Source organism: Ranitomeya variabilis, chromosome 2, assembly GCF_051348905.1.
Source record: "Ranitomeya variabilis isolate aRanVar5 chromosome 2, aRanVar5.hap1, whole genome shotgun sequence".
Taxonomy (NCBI): Eukaryota; Metazoa; Chordata; class Amphibia; order Anura; family Dendrobatidae; genus Ranitomeya; species Ranitomeya variabilis.
This window is the reverse complement of record NC_135233.1, coordinates 1,014,994,398-1,015,019,634: the sequence shown is the minus strand read 5'-3', so window position 1 is coordinate 1,015,019,634 and position 25,237 is coordinate 1,014,994,398. Positions and strand designations below refer to the sequence as shown.

The window sequence follows — 25,237 nt, the reverse complement described above, 5'->3', positions numbered from 1 at the left end:
TGCACTTTCTATTAGTATTCTATTATAATATTATTTAGCTGACTCATTTTTGTAGACTGCTCACTTTTAAGTGTTACTCATGAATATGATAGGGGTGGAGAAAATGTTTTTTTTTTTTTGTTCAGGTTAAACAGGGAAAGTCTGGTACAACAATAGCTACCTGGTACTGAATGGCATACTTATCTGCCAGTTTTAGATTAGATCTGGGGCGGGTGCTCATTCCATGCAGCTGTACGGCTGCATATGTGACGTATATAACACTGCAAGTGTAAAAATACAACATCCCTACAGTTCTGCCACTAATTGCATTAACCACTCTTTAGAATCTAAACTTGTGGCCACATAGACACGTAGCGTGGCATCATGGCTTTAGCACTCTGCCAGTGCTTGGGGTTCTTCCTTGCAGCTATTGGCGTGGCTGGCATAACAGCGGCCACTGTTATGAATCAATGGAGCACTCAGGACCTCTATAATAACCCAGTGACCGAGACATTCAATTTCCAAGGTTTATGGCAAAGTTGCATTAGAGATAGCTCCGGTTACACTGAATGCCGCTCGTATTTCACTATCCTTGGATTACCTGGTGAGACATTTTTTTTCCCATTTCATTTCATGGTTGTGATGTCTGATGTTAATGACCATATAGATAAATGAACCATTTGGGGCTGTGAAAGATGTACAGATTGTACTTAATTCTGGAGTCCTTAAAAGAACATATGCTTATATATGGCAGATATAGACGAGAAATTTCTCCAATGGTTTCCAGTCATAAAAATAGAGTTTGAAAATATCCATGTGAGTCTGGCTGAATCTTAATCGTAGATATAGATTTTCCTATTTTAGAGTGAATATTGACAATTTTTCTTTTGCAGTAAATCTCTGAGAAGCTAATTGCACCAAGTACACCACATCTTGTAGCAATTAGTATAAAACTATTAATAATATAAATAATGTGTATATTGTTCTATTGTTATTGAATTGTGTTTAATTTTATAATTAAAGAAGGTATTAATTTAAAGAGAAATATTTTAATATGAAAGAAAAAACAATGAATATGAATGAAGCAGATCTGTCACTGATAATATATTTTATTTATACAATCCAAAATATTAATTGTGATTTGTGTAATTTGTATGCATTCTACATCCATGTAGTTTCCAAAAAAATCTTTGAGATTGAATTCACACATGTAGTTTTTTCTTCTTTTAGCCAAAATAAGAAGTGGATCTTAAAAGAAACAAACATGTCATCATATTTTTTATGAGTCTATTCATAGTTTAAAGCTGGATTTACAAATTCAGCTTTCCAGCTCATATTATGTATCTGTGAAAAGGTCCAAAAATTAACTTTCTCCAAAAAAACACATTTTTTAAAATAGTAAATTGATACAAATGAAAACAATTACTTCTTTACTATTATATATATATCCGCCCATGAAAATATAATATTTCCAAAAACATTCCATTTATTTTATCAAATTTTGCTAAAAGTTTACAATAATTTTTCTAAAAATAGATAAAAATGTCTTAGCCTTGAGTTTAATATTTAAAATGAATAAGTAATATCATTAGGAGTTTGAAAATTAAATATTTAAAACCTGTATTTTTTGTGAATTTCTTGCATTTTATTTATAACATACAGTGAAGTTAAATTAATGAGAGATATAGGAAAATATTACTCCACAAAAATGATTATCAATTTGACTATGGAAGCTTGGGGCCAAATTCATCAAGGTGTTTTCCCCAGTATTCTGGTTTAATGCTCCTTGAATTGTCACCATTTTTAACTCAACTTGAGCTTATGAAAAGTTAATTGTCTTTTGGTGTTTTTATGCCAATCTTGGCCAACGCTACCAAGATGGGTGGAGCTTGGGAGACATGGGTGAGGCAAAGCCTGCTCAACAATTTCATCACAATTTGAGCTACTTTAGAACATAAATTGCACTAAAAATGTTCTCCAGTCCTCTTTAATGAACTAAGTGCATCTTACTCCAGCGGTGCATTGATTAAAACTGGCATGCACAATGGCAGTCTTATAGATCCGGGCCTTTGGTGTCTTTGCTGAAATATGTACTGGACTTTAGATTAAAAATTCTTAATTTGAGTCTTAATTTATTTTGAGCTCATTGTATTAGAATTAAATTGCCATAGATCAGACCTTAACACTCCTGTAACTATTTTCAATTAAGCCTAGAGGCCGCTATGTGCATTAGATTAATGTTTGCCAAACTTGCTGATATTGATGGGCTTGGCTGACAGTCTATTGTGTATGGGGTTACCAGCAAAGTGATCACTGGGAGAGATATTAGGTGGGCATGTCCACTTTTGGACTGTTGATTAGATTTTTCTCTCTAAGGCTAGGTTCAGATTGCGTTAGTGCAATCCGTTTAGCGCGAGCGCTAGCAGATTGCGCTAACGCAATGTCTTTTTCGGGGCCACGTTCAGGGGTCGCGTTAACGTCCCCGCTCTCGCAGATCCTCGATCTGCGAGAGCGGGGAACGGACCTCTGGCGCGCCGCGGACGCTGCAAGCAGCATCCGAGGCGCGCTACAAAAGACCGGCACATCGCTAGCGCGTGCCGAAAATGACACGCGCTAGCAATGCGCTCTAACATTGCCGGCAATGGGAGCGCTAACGGACGCGGTGCACGGCGTTAATTTCGCCGTGCAACGCTGTCCATTAACGCTATCCCATTAACGCAATGGGAACCTAGCCTTAGATAAGTTGCCGGCTGACGTGTTAACCAGTGGCTTTCTCACAGGGAACACCGGAGTATCGGAGAATTGTCTGGGATGCTTAAATGGCAATGTCCCCAAAGTACAATTTATTATATAAAGTAAGAGAGGGCAATTTAATGAGATTATGTTCTAAATATTTTATATTAAAGAAATTGTCTAAGCAATTTTTTTTCCCTTAACCCCTTAAGCCCCGAGGGTGGTTTGCACATTAATGACCGGGCCAATTTTTACAATTCTGACCACTGTCTCTTTATGAGGTTATAACTCTGGAACGCTTCAACGGATCTTGTCGATTCTGACAATGTTTTCTCGTGACATATTGTACTTCATGATAGTGGTAAAATTTATTCGATATAACTTGCGTTTATTTGTGAAAAAAATGGAAATTTGGCGAAAATTTAGAAAATTTCGCAATTTTCCAACTTTTAATTTTTATGCCCTTAAATCACAGAGATATGTCACGCAAAATACTTAATAAGTAACATTTCCCACATGTCTACTTTACATCAGCACAATTTTGGAGCCAAAACTTTTTTTTGTTAGGGAGTTATAAGTGTTAAAAGTTGACCAGCAATTTCTCATTTTTACAACACCATTTTTTTTAGGGACCACATCTCATTTGAAGTCATTTTGAGGGGTCTATATGATAGAAATTACCAAAGTGTGACACCATTCTAAAAACTTCACCCCTCAAGGTGCTCAAAACCACATTCAAGAGGTTTATTAACCCTTCAGGTGTTTCACAGGAATTTTTGGAATGTTTAAATAAAAATGAACATTTAACTTTTTTTCACACAAAATATATTTCAGCTCCAATTTGTTTTATTTTACCAAGGGTAACAAAAGAAAATGGACCCCAAAAGTTGTACAATTTGTCCTGAGTGCGCTGATACCCCATATGTGGGGGTAAACCATTGTTTGGGCGCATGGCAGAGTTCGGAAGGAAAGGAGCGCCATTTTACTTTTCAATGCAAAATTGACTGGAATTGAGATGGCACGCCATGTTGAGTTTGGAGAGCCCCTGATGTGCCTAAACATTGAAACCCCCCACAAGTGACACCATTTTGGAAAGTACACCCCCTAAGGAACTTATCTAGATGTGTGGTGACTTGAGCACTTTGACCCACCAAGTGCTTCACAGAAGTTTATAATGCAGAGCCGTAAAAATAAAAAATCATATTTTTTCACAAAAATGATCTTTTTGCCCCCAGTTTTTTATTTTCCAAGGGTAAGAGAAGAAATTGGACCCCAAAAATCGTTGTGCAATTTGTCCTGAGTACGCTGATACCCCATATGTGGGTGTAAACCATTGTTTGGGCGCATGGCAGAGCTCAGAAGGGAAGGAGCGCCATTTGACTTTTCAATGCAAAATTGACTGGAATTGAGATGGGACACCATGTCGCGTTTGGAGAGCCCCTGATGTGCCTAAACATTAAAACCCCTACAAGTGACACCATTTTGGAAAGTAGACCCCCTAAGGAACTTATCTAGATGTGTCTTGAGAGCTTTGAACCACCAAGTGTTTCACTACAGTTTATAACGCAGAGCCGTGAAAATAACAATTATTTTTTTTTTTTCACAAAAATGATTTTTTAGCCCCCAGTTTTGTATTTTCACAAGGGTAACAGGATGAATTGGACCCTAAAAGTTGTTGTCCAATTTGTCCTGAGTACACTGATACCCCATATGTGGGGAGGAACCACTGTTTGGGCGCATGGCAGAGCTCGGAAGGAGCGCCATTTGGAATGCAGACTTAGATGGATTGGTCTGCAGGCGTCACGTTGCATTTGCAGAGCCCCTGATGTACCCAAACAGTACAAACCCCCCACAAGTGACCTTATATTGGAAACTAGACCTCCCAAGGAACTTATCTAGATGTGTTGTGAGAACTTTGAACCCCCAAGTGTTTCACTACAGTTTACAATGCAGAGCCGTGAAAATAAAAATCTTTTTTTTCCCACAAAAATGATTTTTAGCCCCCCAAATTTTTATTTTCCTAAGGATAACGAGAGAACTTCGACCCTAAAAGTTGTTGTCCAATTTGTCCAGAGTACGCTGATACCCCATATGTTGGGGTAAACCCCTGTTTGGGTGCACGGGAGAGCTCGGAAGGGAAGGAGCACTGTTCTACTTTTTCAACGCAGAATTGGCTGGAATTGAGATCGGACGCCATGTCGCGTTTGGAGAGCCCCTGATGTGCCAGAACAGTGGAAACTCCCCAATTATACCTGAAACCCTAATCCAAACACACCCCTAACCCTATTCCCAACGGTAACCTTAACCACACCCCTAACCCTGACACACCCCGAACTCTAATCCCAACCCTAATCCCAACCATAAATGTAATCCAAACCCTAACCCTAACTTTAGCCCCAACCATAACCCTAACTTTAGCTCCAATCCTAACCCTAACTTTAGCCCCAACCCTAACTCTAACCTTAGCCCCAACCCTAACCCTAACTTTAGCCCCAACCCTAACCCTAACTTTAGCTCCAACCCTATCCCCAACCCTAGCCATAACCCTAGCCTTAACCCTAACCCTAGCCCTAACCCTAGCCCTAACCCTAACCCTAGCTCTAAACCTAGCCCTAACCCTAGCCCTAACCCTAGTCCTAACCCTAACCCTAACCCTTGCCCTAATGGGAAAATGGAAATAAATGCATTTTTTTAATTTTATTATTTTTCCCTATCTAAGGGGGTGATGAAGGGGGGGTTTATTTACTTTTATAGCGTTTTTATATCGGATTTTTATGATTGGCAGCTGTCACACACTAAAAGACGCTTTTTATAGCAAAAAAAGTTTTTGCGTCTCCACATTTTGAGACCTATAATTTTTCCATATTTTGGTCCACAGAGTCATGTGATGTCTTGTTTTTTGCGGGACGAGTTGACGTTTTTATTGGTAACATGTTCGGACACGTGACAGTTTTTGATCACTTTTTATTCCGATTTTTGTGAGGCAGAATGACCAAAAACCAGCTATTCATGAATTTCTTTTGGGGGAGGCGTTTATACCGTTCCATGTTTGGTAAAATTGATAAAGCAGTTTTATTCTTCGGGTCAGTATGATTACAGCGATTTCTTATTTATATAATTTTTTTATGTTTTGGCGCTTTTATACGATAAAAGCTATTTTATAGAAAAAATAATTATTTTGGCATCGCTTTATTCTGAGGACTATAACTTTTTTATTTTTTTGCTTATGATGCTCTATTGCAGCTCGTTTTTTGCAGGACAAGATGACGTTTTCAGCGGTACCATGGTTATTTATATCCGTCTTTTTGATTGCGTGTTATTCCACTTTTTGTTCGGCAGTATGATAATAAAGCGTTGTTTTTTGGCTCGTTTTTTTTTTTTTCTTACGGTGTTCACTGAAGGGGTTAACTAGTGGGACAGTTTTATAGGTTGGGTCGTTACGGTCGCGGTGATGCTAAATATGTGTACTTTTATTGTTTTGTTTGTTTTTTTTTTAGATAAAGAAACGTATTTATGGGAATAATATATATTTTTTTCTTTATTTAGGATTTTTTTTTTTTTTTTACACATGTGGAAATTTTTTTTTTTACTTACATACAGCTGTGCAGGCTTACCAGCGCCTGCTGTGGACCCAGAAGTACTCCCTGCAGGACCCGGATGCAGCCCCGCGGCCATTTTGGATCCAGGGACTGCAGGGAGGAGACGCTCGGTACAAGGTGAGTACATCGCCTTGTACCGAGCATCTCAGGGAAGCACGCAGGGAGCCCCCTCCCTGTGCCATGTTTCCCTGTACCGGCGGTACACTGCGATCATGTTTGATCGCAGTGTGCTGGGGGTTAATGTGCCGGGGGCAGTCCGTGACCGCTCCTGGCACATAGTGCCGGATGTCAGCTGCGATAGTCAGCTGACACCCGGCCGTGATCGGCCGCGCTCCCCCCGTGAGCGCGGCCGATCGCATATGACGTACTATCCCGTCACTGGGAATTAAGTCCCAGGTCACCTCGACGGGATAGTACGTCATATGGGATTAAGGGGTTAATGGGATTTTCCCATGAACATCTTAATATATAAATTTTGGAATAAAAACAGATTCCACAAAAGAAATGTTCCTTTGCCGAGATAATCTTATAAGTGTGCCCCTACTATGTACTGTGTAATGTCTGTGTCTGACCGTGCAGGAACAGGGTCTGATCATACCACAGCTGGTATCGCATGGGACAGCATGGGATCGCAGCTGCTGCTTTTTGTGAGGTAATTTAAAAAAAAAAAGCAATGACTTTATCTCACAGAAAGAATCTGCTGCTATGCCATGCTGTTGTGTCTGTATACAGTACTCTTTTGCGTCCTCCCCTGTCCAGGAGATGTGGTATGAATAGACCATTTACCTACACGGTCAGACACAGCCATTACACAGTACACAGCAGGGGCACATTTATAACATTATCTCAACAAAGGAACATATTTTTAACACATTCAATTGTGGAACTAACTTTTATTCCAAGACTGTTCATTGAAATGTACTTTGTTCATGGAACAATCCCATTAATCTTTCCTAAACATGTATGTTTTACAGAGTAAGTGTTTTCCCAGGTTTACAGCACCACTCCAATTCTCTCGTGCGCCTTATGACTTGAAATCAATCTATCCAGATCATACAAGGGTTTGGGTGGATCACAAGTAAGTCTATGGAGCCTCTTTATGAGTCTCATAGATTTATACTCATAATGTTACCCAGCAAAGTTGAAGAACAGTTACGTGGGCCAGAAGAGGACCGGAGTGGACCTGGAAACCAAAGAATGTGGCAATCAGTAAATATTTTAATATATTTTCACAATTTATCTACATAATTAGGAGAGATTATAGAAATAATTACTAAGGCATCTTCCTTAAGACATGGTAGATCTATGGGGCACCAGATTAAATCTGCTTAACACTGTGGAAACTAAGCCTCTTGTGCCATGATGTATAAGAGATTGCCTAAGGTTGAAGCTGAGGATATCAAGTCCAGAATGCTGGCTGCCAAGACTTTGAAGAGCTTTGAGGTAGACCGTGGCACCATTGTATGGACATTTAAAGGGTGAATTATATTTCCGATACTGCTGAAGCAGGAAAGTTTGAAAAGTACATATGAAACACTGAAGAGTTATGTGAGTCCGCACCAAACACAACTGGCTACATGGTGATTTACTATATGAGTTTGTCTGCTACAACGTTTAGGTGACTGAGCCTCTCGTCTGGAGAGCAGTTGTGTCTATGATCCCTTGTGATAGTCCTTTCTATGTGATCAAGTTCTGAAGCAAAGAACTATTCCTGAGTTAACACTGCTAAAACTGTGCTCTTGTTTATGTGCCTCCTTATTTATCTGTAGCTTGTCCCATTGACTTATAGTTGTGCACTTCGCAGCAGCAACAGCAAAGTCTCCAGTCAGTTTTAGGTAGAATAAAATAAGTTTATTCAGCGCTGCAAAATTGTTCCAGCAACAGTTAAACTGCATTAGCTTGATAAATAAACACTCAATGGTTGGATTTTGGTGGCCTTCCCTCTCCAAAGCTCTAACAAACATCAGGGCAATGTGAATTCCTACAGGTTGGGTCTTCTCCCCCTTAAAGGGAAACTGTTGCCAGGTTTTTGTTACCTCATCTGATAGCAGTATTATGTAAGCAAAGAGAAGCTGAATCCAACAAGGTATCACTTAGATTACTGGGTGCAGCCGTTGTGATATAATCAGAGCTCTTAGATGTAACATGAAGCAGAGCTGAGAAAGCAAACCCTGCCCACACAATGTTCTCCATGTACGAAGTCCATAAACAGTGAGGTGCCTAGTTGCCGGACTAGTTCAGCAATGTTAATCTCTTAGTGATAAATACTTCACAGTTGGTAAATGGCAGCAAGCACTTTGACAAGTGACATATCCCTGAAATCCGTGTTCCAGCCTTTATCTCCTGCTGTCTTCAGATTACATAGCAAAAACTTTCAGACAGGTTCCCTTTAACACTACCTTTCTGTTCCTGGAACATGCAATCGCTATTTCAATGCTTTCTTCAGCTCACCAGGTTCAGGTGGCACCTGATGCAGTCAACCTATAACTGACTTGAAATGAAAAGGAATGGTTTCCAGTTCTCTATCACATTACTTCTCCTATAATCACATCTGGAAATAGCCTCACTATTTTCTTTAAATGGTTATTTCCATGTTCTTAGATAAGAAAAAAAATTACAAAATGCTTGTTAAAATAAGCAGCTTCTCTGTTTACTTCATATAAAAAATAGAGATATTAAAAAAGGGAATGATATTTAATGTTATTGTTTATGGCTCGCTGGATAGGCTAGTAGGTAGATAGACTACCTCTGCAGTCTATCCGAGATGGCTGAACATGCAGAGTGTTTACAAGCGCTTAAAGTGTTTGCAGCATTGGAGAAAGCATGATTCAGACCGGCTGTGCAGGAATGGCACTGCCCCAAACCGTGAATCAAAGAGGAGCACACCACCATCCAGAAAGCAGTAAGCTGGTGAGATTCTGCAGAAAATCATGAGAAAAACCCTTTGAAGCAGATCAAATAAGTAGAGTTAGTGTTGCAATCTCATGTCAATGAAGGTAAAACCTTATTTTGGGAAAATTATTTTATCCATAAAATTTAGTGTATTGTGGCTAATTGATGGCAAATGGCTTTTCTTACTGGTTATGGCAATGTTGGCATTATTAGATCATTTTCAACATTTTAGATGGGAAAAATAAATTTTAAAGTTTTGTTTTTTTCTTGCCTTTTATTGTTTCTAAAAGGTTATTCTTATCTAACACATATATGGCATAAATATAGTATATACCAAAAATGTGCAGTATGTGTGGCTCCCCAGGACCAAGTATAAAAAGCTGGCTGCTGATGCACTTGATTCACTTTTATGTGAGCGCTCTCTCTATAAATGTCCCAAATGGAACAGAAAATTGTAGTTAATCATCTTGGGCAGATTTTCTCCTCCAGTGAGGGTAAACTCAGGCTAGGCAGTCTCCTGATGCGCATAGTTTATCACAGTACCGCACTCTGTGGGATGGATTTGGATCATCTTGCTAATAGTCAAGCACCTTTACTGATATCAGTTCTTCGTTGGCATGCTTTAGACTAATAAATGTCAAAAATCGGGCCCACATCTATCCAAGAGAGGTTGGAAAAGTTGGGCTTCTTTAGCTTAGAAAAAAGACGTTTCAGAGGAAATCTCATTTACATGTATATATGTGTGGAAAATGCAAAGGACTCATTCCTTCCAAAGATCATACTAAATACCAGGGGGCACTCATTATGGGTGGAAGAAAGGAGATTCCGGCAGCTAAATAGGAAAGCGTTATTTGCAGTTAGAGTAATAAGACGGCGATAGTAATGGCACACACTATAACAGCTTTTAAAAACTGGCTGGATGATTTCCTCAGCACACAACATTGTAGGCTATAGTTAATTTAGTGAGAAAATGTATAATTGGTGGGAAAAGGTTGAAATTGATGGAATTAGGTCTTTTTCCAAACTATGTAACTATATAAAAAAAGAGAACAAAAGTTTTCATGATATTAGGCTTGTTTTATCTAAAACCTAATGTCACAGCACTGTTGCAGGCTCCTTCACTATCCCTAAAGCAAGAGGGAAATTATCTAATTAAGTTTTCTTAACAAAGAAAAACCTCACTGCAATGGGAGACAAAGAAGGTCTGATATGGCCCTTTGCCAGACTTTCAGCAATATAGTCTGTAATGGCCACTGGACAGGTCCTTGAGGGGAGATATGTATCATCGAGGTTAGTAGCTTCGGTAATGTAAACCTGGGAAAGAATGCCCCAGCACGTATAATGCTGAGAGAGTTAATAGGGCAAATCAGGGCTGGGTTTTGTGAGCAGTCAAAGAGATGGGTGGGAGTGGCTGCTCACATATCCCCAACCCAGGGGCATGGTTTGGCTGAAAAAATGGAGACCAAGTGTCTCATTCAGTGTCTGTGACTGTATGGAGACCTCCAGTGCATGTGCTAAAGGACATTGGCCTGAGCTGTTGAACCTGCGATACTGAATGAACTATTTATTTTCTGTTTTCACTTTGTGCCTAGAAAGGCTGTCTTTTTGCTTGCTTATGCTGAGACGCTTATGAAATTCTAATAATCCTTTTTGGCGTTCTAATGAAACCATGTTCCTGTGACTACCTCAACCACAGCTTAGTGAGTAAAAAATTACAAGTCCTTCATGGCCTGCCTCTCTGGACCGTAGATATTATATAGCCTGCTCTTTGGCAGCTTGGCCCCAGGAATCAGGTTATCGATGCAAGCATAAGGATGATGGGGATGAAGTTCTGGACACCCCTGTTCTGAAAACGCAACCCCGAAGTTAGACAGGCATTCAGGCAGATACTGGGGCCCCACCCTGGCCCGTTGGGTACCCAAGCAGTGTCCTTGACAATACTCACTCCACTTTACCACCTCCAGAGTCTGCCAAGTACTACAGGAGAGTGCAAGCCCTCTAGCACATACAGTAACGGTCAATAAATTCTAAGTGTGTGGCCCCTACCTGTAATACTAAATGACAAGAGTAAAATACCCCTGGCTCAAGGGTGCAGTCTCAATGGCAATTATAGGTATTGGTCTAGACAGTTTATATTGTTTGAGGCCCTGGACATAGATGAACCTACAGTGAGTACGGAAAGTATTCATACCCCTTTAAATTTTTCACTCTTTGTTTCATTGCAGCCATTTGGTAAATGGAAGGCTGCAGTGATAGATGACTTTGTGGAACTTTCTCCCATCTCCCTACTGCATCTCTGGAGCTCAGTCACAGTGATCTTGAGGTTCTTCTTTACTTCTCTCACCAAGGCTCTTCTCCCACGATTGCTCAGTTTGGCTGGACAGCCAGGTTTAGGAAGAATTCTGGTGGTCCCAAAGTTTTTCCATTTAGAGATAATGGAGGCCATTGTGTTCTTAGGAACCTTGAGTACTGCAGAAATTCTGTTGTAACTTTGGCTAGATCTGTGCCTAGCCATATTTCTGTATCTGAGCTCCTTGGCCAGTTCCTTTGACCTCACAATTCTCATTTGGTCTGACATGCACTGTGAGGTCTTATATAGACAGGTGTGTGCCTTTCCAAATCAAGTCCTATCAGTTTAATTAATAACAATCTTTATTTTTATATAGCGCTAACATATTACGCAGCGCTTTACATACATTATTATCACTGTCCCCAATGGGGCTCACAATCTAAATTCCCTATCAGTATATCTTTGGAATGTGGGAGGAAACCGGAGTGCTCGAAGGAAACCCACGCAAACACAGAGAGAACATACAAACTCTTTGCAGAGTTTAATTAAACACAGCTGGACTCCAATGTAGGAGTAGAACCATCTCAGTTAGGATCACAAGGAAATGGATAGCATGTGACTTAAATGGCAATATTGCCTTGCGCAGGCGTGTACTCCGGAGGACAGAGAATGAACTTCAATCCAATATTGCGGCCAGCATGCAGCCAGCAGGTAAGGAAAGGGTGAATCAAACACCCGAAAACCCCGCCCATATGACCCAAAACTGGTCCCGCCAAATTCAGGTGACAGGTTTCCTTTAAATATGAGTATCTGAGCAAAGGATCTAAATACTTATGACCATGTGATATTTCAGTTTTTCTTTTTTATTACATTTGCAAAAATTACTACATTTCTGTTTTTTTCAGTCAAGATGGGTTCAGAGTGTACATTAATGTGAAAAAATGAACTTTTTGGAATTTACCAAATGGCTGCAATAAAACAAAGAGTGAAATATTTAAAGGGGTCTGAATACTTTTCGTACCCACTGTAGCATCGATCAAATTAACCTCTGCCCCACTGTCCAGAAAGGCTGAAATAATTACCTTATTTTTGCCCAGATGGATCTCAGAAGGTAGAAAATTGTGACCTACCCACAGAGGAACTAAGTGCATCCGGGTTGTCAACCTCCCCGCAACTCGGGCTCCTTAGTTTTCCGGCTGCTGATGATGATGTGATAAGGAAGGAAAAGTACCCACGAAATAGCTCTTTCCACCACAGAAAAAGCACACTCCCCTTTTTGATGAACTATACTTGGACCAATAGAATGAGTCACCCCGTCCAACTGAATGGGTTCCACAGTTGACTCAGACCTAGGTTCCCTTGACACCGGGCACCCCTCAAATTGGAGTGTCTCAATATGTCTCTGGTGGAGATGGTTGTCCACACAGATAGCTAGAGACATGGCCATCTCAAGGAAAACCGGCGTCTCATACATAGCAAAAGCATATTTCACCTTTACAAATAGCCCTTGACTGAACTGGCTACAGAGGGCCGGGTCATTCCACTTAGTATTTGTGGACCACTGCCATAACTAGGAGCAATACTCCGCCACTGTCCGGTTTCCGTGATGAAGCTGATGTATTGCAGACTCTGCCGAGGAGACACAATCGGGATCGTTGTATATGTGATCCAGCACCGTTGCCTGGGAGTTGCAGTCACTAAACCAGACTTGTATGGGTGGTTCAAAACAACAGTGTGTAGGTATGCCATCCCCAAGCTGAGTTGCTGTAGTTGCCTTTCCAGAGCAGCCACTGGATCCATGATGGATCAAAAAAATGATTTGGGCCAGTGTTAATGTCACAGCACTTTTGCAGGATATCCCAGTTCTAAGTGGCTCCGTCCATAAAGCTAAAAGTGCCATAGCTTTCACTGCTCCCCGGATTACTTCTGATGGTGAAGACGGTGGGGCCACGTGCCTTTCTGAGCTACCAAATCAGCCCTTTTCTGTCTCCTCTTCCACCCAGGGAAGTGGGGAGTTTTAGTTTATAAAAATACACAAACCAGACTAACAAGGGAAGATGTACTTGGATAAATGAAAATGCCAGTCATACAGATATGCACTCACAAACAACATAGTGGAACACCGAGAAGTAAAGGAAGGAAAAACCAAATAGGAGACAATGAGGATATGCACACAGACAAATCACCAAGCAATAATTTTCGGAACAACACTCCAAACGTCTCTTCAAACAACCAACCCCTCCAGCTCCAGAGTCAGGCAGTATGAAACTAGCACTGGCAATCCCTGATAGCCAGAGGTGGGTTTATAAAACAGAGTGGAGTGGCCAACACTGAACAGCGGAGACCATCAAAGCAGGAAAGCACAAGGAGATCTAAACTGAACAGATTAACCCCTGCACTTCTAGCAGAAACCTTCAATGTTTAATATGGTGGTGAAGTGCAGCTAACCAGTGCAGGACTATGTGAAATCAGACACCGCAGTCTTCTGGCCCCTTTCTGTTGTACTAAACCAATGACACCTAACTTCTCTCAGAGCCTCTACATTTAGGCTTAAGACTAATTACAGGCACTGCAGTATTCTAGGGTGTTGGTAGAGGTTCAAAGACAAATTATTTCTTATATTTTCTATCATACTTTCTTATATTACAGCATATTTTTTGCATCATTAAGGGGTTTTTCTGTTTTTACAAAATTATATTTTTTTCCACATCACAAAAAGGAGCAGACATTTTTGGAAAATAAGTTTGAGTCACACTTATGTGGAATGTTTTAATATTGTATTCAGTCGCTTATGAATTTTCAAGGCCTTCTACATACAGTAAGTAATGGCTGGGAAATATCCATTAGTGTCACTCCTTTCAGTGTTAATAGAATTACCCTCTAACATTCCACATACCCAGAATTACCCATATACTCAAAACTCTTCATTGTTATGTTTTGTGTTTTATGTCTAAAAAAACTCTGTGATATTTCTGTGAATATTCTGTGATATTCTGTGCAATATGACTGCATAATAATATAGTAATCAAAGGTGTTGTCCACTTTATCACAACAAATATGTTTGGGACATGATTTTGTAAGACTTACTAATATATAAGTATTATAGATTCTTCTACTGCTTTTGTTACAGGAGCCTTCATCACAGACTCCCAGGTCTACTGTTCTCAAAATGGCTGCCAGTGGAGGAGTATCATGTGACCAGACTTGTCCATCAGTGTCTTTCCATTGCATTTAATGTGCAATATTGTTCAATTGGAGGAGACTGATTGACAGGTCTGGTCACATGCTCCTCCACTAGCAGCCATTGTATGGACTGGAGAGCTGTACAGTCTGGATAAAGGCTCCAGTAACAAGTGCAGGAGGAGAATCTGTAAGAACCTTATAAGTTTGTAAGTGCCACAAAATAATGCTCCCAACACATTTTTTTAAAATAAAGATGAGGTAAACAGACCCTTTAAATGTTGTGGAAAGTGGGTTAAAGGGACCACTTTAGGCCCTGTAATGGTTGCCATAAAAGGCTGCCACTGGACATCCGTTACTTTTGTTGAACAGTGTTTCTGAGACATTCCTAACTATCATGATTCAAAGATCACCTAAAGAGGGATCACATATGATAATTATTACCAATATAAAGGTATTGTTTAAAACTAGATCCATATAATTTAAAGGGTTTTTCCTCAGATTATGTTATCCTTTTAGGATTAGGAATGGCCTACTGATCACTGTGGTGATGACCTCAGCAAAAGTCAAGCATGCTCACCTCTGTTCCCTTATTTGTCTAAAAAGTGCTCAGCTATGTCCAGCAGTCCCATAGATGTGCATACTCAACTTCTGCTCCATTTAGGCAGGGCTCTTTATAAACTGAAGTTCCCCCTGGTCAAACTTCCATTGATCAGAAAGATATCGGCTATCCTATAGGTAGTAGATAACTGACTATGTTGGGAAAACTTCTTTAAGCCATATGTTAACCATACTGTATACAATGGAAAATGCCTTCAACATGTATTCTTAACATGACCATAGATTTCCATATGCCACCTAAATAGCAGACATGGCTGTTAAATGGCAGTCAGTGGCTGACATATTTTATACTATATTGCCATACAGTTGCATGCCCAGTTGGCTTACCTTTAAGAGCATATTTCAAGCATGGTGACCAATAGTTAGGTGAACAGAAACAAAATAATGTATGCAATATTGAGGAAGTCCATTTTAGATTACGGTATCCCTATTTTAAATATCAATGGGGTAGCAGACCAAGATAAGTCCGTAATGGCATAAAGTTTGGATATTCAGAATTTTTTTGTCAGTTGAAAATCTGATACTTAATGGTGTCAATTTATAGCATGATGTAGAATTGCATCCACTGAATTATAAATACCATCTATGGTCAACACACACTGACTTGTAATGGGATCTCTCAGATTCCATCCACTCCATTCTATTCAACAATCAACTTTGTCATAAGCTTAATTGCAAATATGAACACAGTGATACTGAATTTGAAACATTTGTGAACTCTACAAAAAAAATTTCTGTATATAGTCATCCAACAAAAAGCATAAGAGGTTTCGATCAAAAATAGAAACCATGACGATGGCCCTAACATGATGCCAAAACCTTGCAGCCTGCTGCATTGTGTCATGTGAAACTCAACCACACACTACCCACGATGAGGGTGAAACTGCGATATCTTATGAAAACATATTAAGCAAACAAGGCAGGTGGCAGAGAGAGGAGGTTACAATTGTCCTTCAGAATAGGAGTGCAGCATATCAGAAGAAGCAGACAGAACCAGCTTGGACCTTCAACATCTCTCAACCATGTCGGTCACAATGTGCCAAACGATGGGCTTCGTAGTCTCAGCCCTAGGCTTTGCTGGCATCATTGCAGCCACAGGTCTTGATATGTGGAGCACACAGGACCTCTACGATAACCCAGTGACTGCAGTCTTTCAGTACCAGGGACTATGGAGAAGCTGCGTACGACAGAGCTCTGGATTCACGGAGTGTCGACCCTACTTCACCATCCTCGGATTACCAGGTCTACCTTTTTTTTCAAAATATTTTTGATTATGGTTGTAGATTTTTTTTATTCTGTTTTATTCTTTCGACAGTGAGAGAGTCAATGATATAAAATGTACCGTAATATATTTTAGGATCGAATAGATGTTGACAAAATATTTTCACATACATTTTATCAAGATTTCAAACAGAATTGATCTAAGTGTTGTTTTTGAGATGGTTATTTTTATTATGAAACATATTTAATCTCTGAGGATTTGCAATTTTGTCATATTCATATTTGCTAAGTATGGTGGTGAAGAATTTTCACCGTTTGAGCTGAGATGATGACGTTGACAAACACTTTTTCACGTCTAAAGACTGATATCTGAGTAGAATTCGAGGTAACTGTAAAAGCACAAATGTACTTAAGGAATAATGCATAAAAATATGAAAACTTGCTCTTTATTCAAATTAGGAAATAAAATGGCATTTGTTTTTTACTGGTTTCCAGATGCTGTTAAACAATAGCACCCTTGTTGTGAATTTGCTCTTTTGTTCTGCAAAGCAGAACACATCTTATCATCACCAGTGATTCAGGTGTTCTGGTCCTTATCAGACATATGAATAATGTCAATGCTGTCCACACCCTGCCCGTGAAAAAGAGAAATGTGATAGGAATGATTAGTCTCTTTTTACACAAATGCACTTATATTTTCACAGGAATGGCGGACAATAGCTTTAATGTGTTATATAAAGGTATATAAGTAATAAGGTGAAATTACAGTGTAGCAAAAAACGTTTGGTTTAGTCATTTACACATGTTGGTGTTTAAATATTACAGACTAGACATAACAAGCCAATAAAACCTCAAGCATATATATAATAAATAGTTCAAATTTGACATGTTTTAAAGGCATTATCCCATGATTTTTTTTTCATGCAAAAAGTCTTAAAATGCTGTCAAACGTTGTTTTAACTTGATATATAGTGTTTGTTGAATTAAAAAAATATTATTTTAAAATTCTTTTTTTTTCTTTTCTCCCTATTTTGTGCTGTTGTTAGTTTGTGTTGAAACTCAATCTCCTTCCCCTTCTGGCAGCCATTTTACGTCACCTGCCGAAAGAGCCTTTTTTGAGCTATACTGCTATGTTACTGCAGAGGTTCTGCTTTTTCCTTGACAAACAGGAGGGAAATTTATTGCTATTTCTACTTACTGCTCTGTTGGAAACTCAGGATCTCTGTGTGGAGAAGTGGGTGTTAAGGAGACTGGGGACTGACTGAGCATATGTAGTAGTTGGAAAAGTACAATACTATACACTTTGAACACCAATAATGTCGTACTCCTCATCATATCATTTTTTTTTTAACAGACTGTTAATGCCAAACATTGTTCATTTTAATGTTTTATACAAAAAAAATCATACTTAAAGGTGGAACAACCCATATTAATGAAAGCAAATTTGACATAAGATGTATTTGGAGGTCTGCATTTGGGCACAGCTTTAGTGGAGTTCGATGGAGCATATTCCCTGGTTGTCTGAATTTTCACATGAAGAAAACCAAGCTACAATTCCAGAACCCTAAGCATTAGGGTGTAGCAACCTTTAGTTTTTTAGGGTTGAGTCGGGTTTTGTGAAACCCGACTGTCTTAAAAGTCGAGTCGAGTGTAATCAGCAGACCACCGTGAAAAGTCGGGTTTCGGCCGAAACACGAAACCCAATGAAGAAATTTTTTTAATATTATATTTTAAATCTCTCTCTCTCTCTCTCTCTCCCTAAACGCTGATTTTCCACATCGCTCCCAGAACGCTCATTTTACACTTTGCACATCGCTGTAATGCACGCGAAAAAAAATGCCTGTTGTTGTGTACGCCCCCTAACACCTACGTCAGCACTCTACCGCTCCTTCATTGGCTGCAAAAATGGCGCTAAACGCGTCATACGAAACGCGACTTTCGCGCCTAGATCGCGTACCGCATGGCCGACCCCACACAGGGATCGGGTCGGGTTTCATGAGACGCCGACTTTGCCAAAAGTCGGTGACTTATGAAAATGAACGACCCGTTTCGCTCAACCCTACTAAGCATCCCACTGTACAATTTACTGGCCATGCAACTTTGCTATATTCTCTCACAAAGGAAATTTAGGTTGTAGAAAATAATTGTATTGCAGACAATAAAAAAGTCAGATAGAAAAAGAAAAAAATAAATTTGCCCTCTAATTTAAATATTTGAAACCTATTGTTTTTAAATTTGTATTTCCATACTGTATTTAAATTACTAATTGTCTATGGACATAACTGAATATTTTATGATCCAAAATAAAAATATATTTTTGTTCTAAGTGTTAGAAACTAAACTAAAAAAAATTACAGAAAGGGAAAAATTACTAGGATAAAATGTTGGGGTAGTTGCATAAAACAATAGTATAAAGAATATTTCTATATATTTGTACATAGATGTATATGATATTCACATATAAATTGGGAATAACAAGGTTTTATTTTACCTAAACAATCTACACTAATAATGACTTGAGATCATGGGATAATTATCAGGGTAACATTTACCCAAAATGAGAATTAATGTGAGCTGCAGTTAATGATTGAAGAATTTGATGGAAGGGGAAAGTGGAATTTTGGTGCCGTTAACTAGGAAATCCCCCAAAAAAGGAGACAAGGACATGGAGAACAGATGGTAGAGTAGGGCCCAGCTTCATGTTTACTTGTTCTACCAAGTCTTTTCACAGCCTGGCTTTTGATCAAGTGTCCTGAGATTCTGGAATCTATAAAGTAGTCATCTTATAGTTTAAACTTCTACAAAAAATCTGTAACTGATCCTGATGTCTTTCTCTTTATAGCTATGTTCCAGGCAGTCAGATCCTTGATGATTGTAGGAATTGTACTAGGAGCAATCGGTTTACTCATTTCCATCTTTGCCTTGAAATGTATCAGAATTGGAAGCATGGAAGACTCGGCTAAAGCCAATATCACCCTGACATCCGGAGTAATGTTCATTGTTGCAGGTGAGAAGGCAGTTTCTTTTTCTTTTATCTTTTTTAAAAAAACTAATACTGAAATAGACTTAAAGGAGTTGTCTACTTTCATAAAATTGTGCTTCTAGGGTGCAGTGTTTTTTAATAAATAAATAAATTGTGCTTTACTCACTTTTCCTGGGTCCAGCGCTTAGTCTCTGCTGTTGTTCTCTGTATCTGGTATTGGCAGCAGTGCTGATGTTTGGTTGACAGCGCAGCAGCCAATCAGTATGCTCAGTGGCTCTGCATGGGACGATTCATCTACACCAAAGAGCTGCTGAAATCATTGATTGGCTGTGCACTACCTTAATGATGTCAATGCTACAGATAATACCAGAGACCAGGAGCAGCAGCAGAGGCTCAGCATTGGACCTGTGGAGGTGGAGTAAAGTGAAGCTTTATTTTAATTATTTTTTTTTACAATAAGATATCTTATGTGTGTACATGAGGGATAGAACCATAACTTGTATTCTGTATTTTTCAGCTGTTTTATCCTCTAGAAAATCTAACTCCTATTTTCTGTTCTGTCAAACTTTCTGTGTGGAGAGTACCTACAATTATGTCTCCTATACACATCACACGCGGAGATAGATTCCTGCACTTCCATCTTTATGTACCATATAGACAGAAGCAGCATGCAAAACATTACAAAGCAGTATTGAGCAGTGTGGCTGTGAATCCTCACCATGCTGATTGTTCATCATCCCTCCCCTCTTAAGGTACCTTCACACTACACGACTTTGCAACGATAACGATAGCGATCCGTGACGTTGCAGCGTCCTGGATAGCGATATCGTTGTGTTTGACACGCAGCAGCGATCAGGATCCTGCTGTGATATCGCTGGTCATTGCTGAAAGTTCAGAACTTTATTTGGTCGTCAGATCGGCGTGTATCGTCGTGTTTGACACCAAAAGCAACGATGCCAGCGATGTTTTACAATGGTAACCAGGGTAAATATCGGGTTACTAAGCGCAGGGCCGCGCTTAGTAACCCGATATTTACCCTGGTTACCATTGTAAAAGTAAAAAAAACAAACAGTACATACTCACCTTCTGCTGTCTGTCACACGTCCTCCTGCCGTCAGCTTCCCGCACTGACTGTGAGTGCCGGCCGTAAAGTAAAAGCAGAGTGACGTCACCGCTGTGCTGTGCTTTACGGCCGGCAATCACAGTCAGTGCAGGAAGCAGACGCCGGGGGACGTTACGGACACCGGAATGTAGGTATGTAGTGTTTTTTTTTTTTACGTTTACACTGGTAACCAGGGTAAACATCGGGTTACTAAGCGCGGCCCTGCGCTTAGTAACCCGATGTTTACCCTGGTTACCAGGGGACTTCGGCATAGTTGGTCGCTGGAGAGCTGTCTGTGTGACAGCTCTCCAGCGACCAAACAGCGACGCTGCAGCGATCGGCATCGTTGTCGATATCGCTGCAGCGTCACTTAGTGTGAAGGTACCTTTATGGAGTATAAAAAGACTTGTAATCTGATCCCTCATTGTGTTGGCCATTCGTGTTGCTTTGAACAAAATAGATTTGAGCTGGGTTTTCTTTCATCACAGTGGATAGTGTGTTGAAGAGCCATGAGGGAGGAGAAGAAGCATTGACTATCTAAATTACATTTACTGTTTGTAACCGATAATGCCTGGATTTGTAATTTTACAACATTTTTACCATGGAAAAACCACTGATAAAATGTTCCCGCCAAGGGAATCCATGCAACTAACTGATCCTTACAGTAATTGTGATTAATCTGATCTTCCATGGAACACTAAATAGATCTTAAGGTATCTGGTTGTTGCAATTTATAACATTGATGTGCACAATGAAATGTGAAGCAAGAAGAGGTGCAGAGGTAGAAGATGCATCTGGGCCCTGTTATCGCAAAAGAAGACATCATTATTATAAATAAAATAAAACCAACAAGAAAAAGAAAGCAGCAAGCAGTCCAATTATTATGAATATACAAAAAATCTTTATTGATAATAAAACCAGGTAAGAACATGACATAGAGAAAAAATCCCCATACAACAATCAGCATGTACTTGAAAGGACAGGGGGGAGGTGACAAAACAATATAAATCACCACTTAATATCCACTATTGACAAAGTAGAAACAAACTATCAGATGTAACTACATATAATGGACACACAGTCCAAAAGCGGTGACTATAGAGACTGGCACATAGATAATATATACTTATACATACCAGTTAATGTGGAGATATGTCCTAAGTAGGCGAGCACCTCACCCCTGTCCACCCCGACGCACGTTTCGACGGATGCCTTTCTCAAGGGGTGCAACAGTATAATGCTGGATGTAGTGTCTATATAAGGGAAGGGCACACAACAAATTGCGGGCTAGCCAATAGCGTTAAACTACCCCCTTAATCCACTCACAGCACACCTGGACGGCACACAACAGGAAACACATGGGGCCCCATGCGCTCCTGGAGTAATGGCGCCATGGTGCCGAGAGCAGAGGACACAGTTCCGGGATCCGGTATGGGCGTATAATATATGCGCTTGCGCACATCATGCCATTCGGCCATCATAGTGAGGGCCATAGTTTGAATATACTTAAGCGGCCATATTATTGTAGTCTGACATGCGCAGACGATGCGGAAGGCAGAGGACGCAATGCAGGGATCCGGTGTGGGCGTGTAGTGTATGCGCATGCGCACATCTCGCTATTCGGCCATCATATTGAAGGCCATGTTTGAATACACCGAAGCGGCCATGTTGTTGTAGTCCGACATGCGCAGATGAAACCTACACTAATATATAGAAAAAAACACTGCAGCTCAATAGATTACGGTAGCCATCTTTTGTAGTCCAAGATGAATATCAAAGACTGCGCAGCCATACTATCAAAGACTACAAAAAGAAATAGTAGGAAGAAACAGCTACACAAACAATTAAATAAAGTAAGTATATCATATATTGGGTAACCTTATAGCAGCAAATCCTACTATTCAATCATGACATACCTGGCTAGTGCTATAGCGATGTATGAGAAAGATTATACATATATATATGTGTAGACCTATATCGCCCCAACGTATGCTAAATAGTGTTGAGCGATACTTTCCGATATCGGAAAGTATCGGTATCGGAAAGTATCGGCCGATACCGTCACAGTATCGGAATCCAATCCGATACCGATACCCGATCCCAATGCAAGTCAATGGGACGAAAATATCGGAATTAAAATAAACCCTTTCTTTCCTTGTAGGTTAATTCTACATGAAGGAAAACAACTAAGAATAATGTAGGATGTATTGGGGGAGGTGGCGGAGACATTAAAGGCACAGGGGTTTATCCCAATCAAATAGAATAGCAGTATTTTTAATTTTTTTATGACGTTCGGCGTTAGAAAGAAATTGACTATGTTAATTTTTTATTTATTTTGTCAGATATTGATGTTTCACTACTTCCACGCCCTTCACCCTATTTTTTACTTCTCCCACACTTTCTTCTTCATTATCCTCATCATCAGCTTCTGTGACATCAACTTCTTCACCTTATTCATCTTCTTCTTTTCTACGTATATATATATTTTTTTTTTTACATTGTTCATATTCTTTTTATTTAACTATTATCTTTTTTATATTCAACTTCTTCATCATATTCTTATTTGTGACAGGCATTCCCGTAGTTGTTATCTATAAAAGTTTGAAGATTACACCTTCCGTTCTGCCTGTCACAAAACAGTTACATTTGTCCGCGTTCAGTTTGGCCTGCAGCATCAGGCTTTATCCAGGGGCACCACGAGGAGGAACGGACTCACCCCCATACACTGCTTAGTCTTCTTCTGCTTATAATTTAGATAATATCTTTTGCTCTGATATTTAGTCTTATGCTTAATGTTCTTCTGCTCTTTGTTCTGCAGCCTCTTGTTCTTCTGCTTCTCGGTCTTCCAGGTTGTCGTCGTCATCTCCAGGGTCGTCATCTCCAGGGTCGTCGTCATCGGGGTCGTCGTCATCGGGGTCGTCGTCATCGGGGTCGTCTTCAGGGTCATCGTCTCCAGGGTCGTCGTCATCTCGGTGGTTGTCGTCTCTGGTGTCGTCATCATCTTAGGGGTGGTCTTCCGGGTCATCGTCTTTCGGGTCTTGAACTTGGAAATGTAGCAGAAGGTACAAGAAGGCTGAGAAAATGCCGAGAAACAGCTGATGGAACTGGAACTCGGATGGCTACCCGAAGGTCCAAGAGCCAATGGAACTACCGAGGACCAGCTGACGTTACTGGAACCCGGTTACTAAGCAGGAGGTACCCGTGCCTGAAAGCACTACCAAGGACCACCTGACGTTGGTGGAACTCGGATACCCAGAGGGAGGCACCTAAGCCAAAGGCTCTGCCCGGAACCAGCTGACAGTACTGGAACCAGGATGGGGAGCAGAAGGTAAAAGAGCAAAAGACACTGCCGAGAACCAGCTGACGGTACTGGAACCCGGATGGGTAGCCGAAGGTCCAAGAGCCAATGGAACTACCGAGGACCAGCTGACGTTACTGGAACCCGGTTACTAAGCAGGAGGTACCCGTGCCTGAAAGCACTACCAAGGACCACCTGACGTTGGTGGAACTCGGATACCCAGAGGGAGGCACCTAAGCCAAAGGCTCTGCCCGGAACCAGCTGACGGTACTGGAACCAGGATGGGGAGCAGAAGGTACAAGAGCAAAAGACACTGCCGAGAACCAGCTGACGGTACTGGAACCCGGATGGGGACCTATTCAAGCTTGTCTTCCTAGGGCCCCAACTGGCGGTGTGTTAGAGCCCAGGGACAGCAGGAGGAGGAGCAGGAGGAGGAGGAGCAGGGGGAGGGGAGTGTAGGCCGAAGCCTGCACTGGCGGCAGCTTTGGGTGTGTTGTGTCTGCGTGGCTTTTGCAGGACACGTTGCCGGCTACACAGCAGGGGAACAGCTGGCGGTGCTGGACCCCACTGACACATTGGCGAGGTGTTTGGCTCTGTGCAGCCAGCACTTCCGGACAGCAACTAGCGTTGTTGGAGCCCGGGCTCTGCAGGTGGAGCAGAGTGTAGGCCGAAGCCTAATTGAACCGATTTCAAAAGTCACCTTTAACCCCCCCTCAGGGGTTACAAAGTAGAAGAGCCACAGCTTATGCAGCAGCAGTGCTGCGCAAGTCAAAGGTTGCTCTTGTAATTTTTCTCCTTGCACACGCTGAATGGAACACGTATAACATTTAGCCCTTTATACAGTCAAACTGTGTAATGGAGGCGAGAGTTCCCTTTGTAATGAGACGCAGCACAGGTGTCAAGAATCCCACCTTGGTGCTGGGTGCAGCCTCCCGAGCGTTGTTATTTGCTGTACAGGAGTCTGCGCTGTCGTGTTATCCCCTGGCCTAGCGCCGTTAGCGCTGCCCATCTTCTGGCATCATGTAATGTCGGCCGGTGCGGTTCGCGATGCCCATGAATCCCAGCCCCGCAGTGTCTTAACATTGTTAAAACACTGCGGGGCTGGGATTCAGGGCCTGGCGCAGCACATATGTTCGCCTCTCACACTCGGGTCCTTACACCCGCTTCAGACTGTGCGGCGTCATCTGATCCCTTATCGCATGCCACGGCCATGAAGCCGCACAGTCCGAACAAGGCGGAAGGAGAGGAGGGACAGGCGAACTGATGCACTGATCCTGCCCATGAATCACACCCTCGCAGTCCCAATAAATAAGACACCGAGGGGCGTTGTGTGGGTCAG

At 40.9% G+C, this 25,237-nt stretch overlaps 1 protein-coding gene across 2 annotated transcripts in view; it reads left to right on the top strand.

Moving 5' to 3' along the window:
- The first annotated feature begins 297 nt into the window (after positions 1–297).
- CLDN18 (claudin 18) overlaps positions 298–25,237 on the top strand; it is a 48,534-nt gene continuing 23,594 nt past the window's right edge. The window contains exons 1-2 of one of the 2 annotated variants that reach the window (XM_077293026.1): positions 298–583; positions 19,358–19,522. In XM_077293026.1, coding sequence (XP_077149141.1) covers positions 364–583; positions 19,358–19,522 — 385 coding nt within the window. In that variant the 5' untranslated portion in view covers positions 298–363. Of the gene's footprint in view, positions 584–16,266; positions 16,537–19,357; positions 19,523–25,237 lie in introns of those variants that run through there. The other variant, XM_077293025.1, reaches the window with a different exon arrangement.